The 328-nt window shown below is 66.5% G+C and overlaps 1 protein-coding gene across 1 annotated transcript in view; it reads left to right on the top strand.

Annotated features, from left to right (window-relative positions):
- Nucleotides 1-74: 74 nt before the first annotated feature.
- Nucleotides 75-328, top strand: part of EMH_0029280 (uncharacterized protein) — a gene marked incomplete at both ends in the record, with an annotated part of 1,171 nt that continues 917 nt past the window's right edge. The window contains one exon of the mRNA XM_013494266.1: nucleotides 75-138. Coding sequence (XP_013349720.1) covers nucleotides 75-138 — 64 coding nt within the window. The remainder of the gene's footprint in view (nucleotides 139-328) is intronic.

The raw sequence follows: 328 nt of genomic DNA on the forward strand, positions 1-328 counted from the left end.
TGCATGCAGAGGGTGTAGCGCGGTGTTGTATGGCGGGTAGAGGCAGCTGTAGGGGCCCCTCAGGGGTACCTCCTATGGGGGCCCCCTCGGGGCCCCCAGCGGGGGGCCCCCCCCCAGGCGCAGGAAAGTCTGGGGTGGGTGGGGGTTCATTCCAGTAGGTTGCGTTGAGTTGAGCTATCTCTGCGTCAGCTGAGCTGGGGGCCCCCGAAACAGAAAAGGGTACAGCTGAGGGGGGCCCCCCAGTACCCGTTGCGCTGCCTGATGCTGCTGTGTCCCCGGGAGAGGGACAGCGAGAAGAACCAGCGAGGTCTGCAGCAGCAGCAGCAGC

The sequence above is a fragment of the Eimeria mitis genome, genomic scaffold, assembly GCF_000499745.2.
Source record: "Eimeria mitis Houghton genomic scaffold, Emh_scaff1094, whole genome shotgun sequence".
NCBI classification, from domain to species: domain Eukaryota; phylum Apicomplexa; class Conoidasida; order Eucoccidiorida; family Eimeriidae; genus Eimeria; species Eimeria mitis.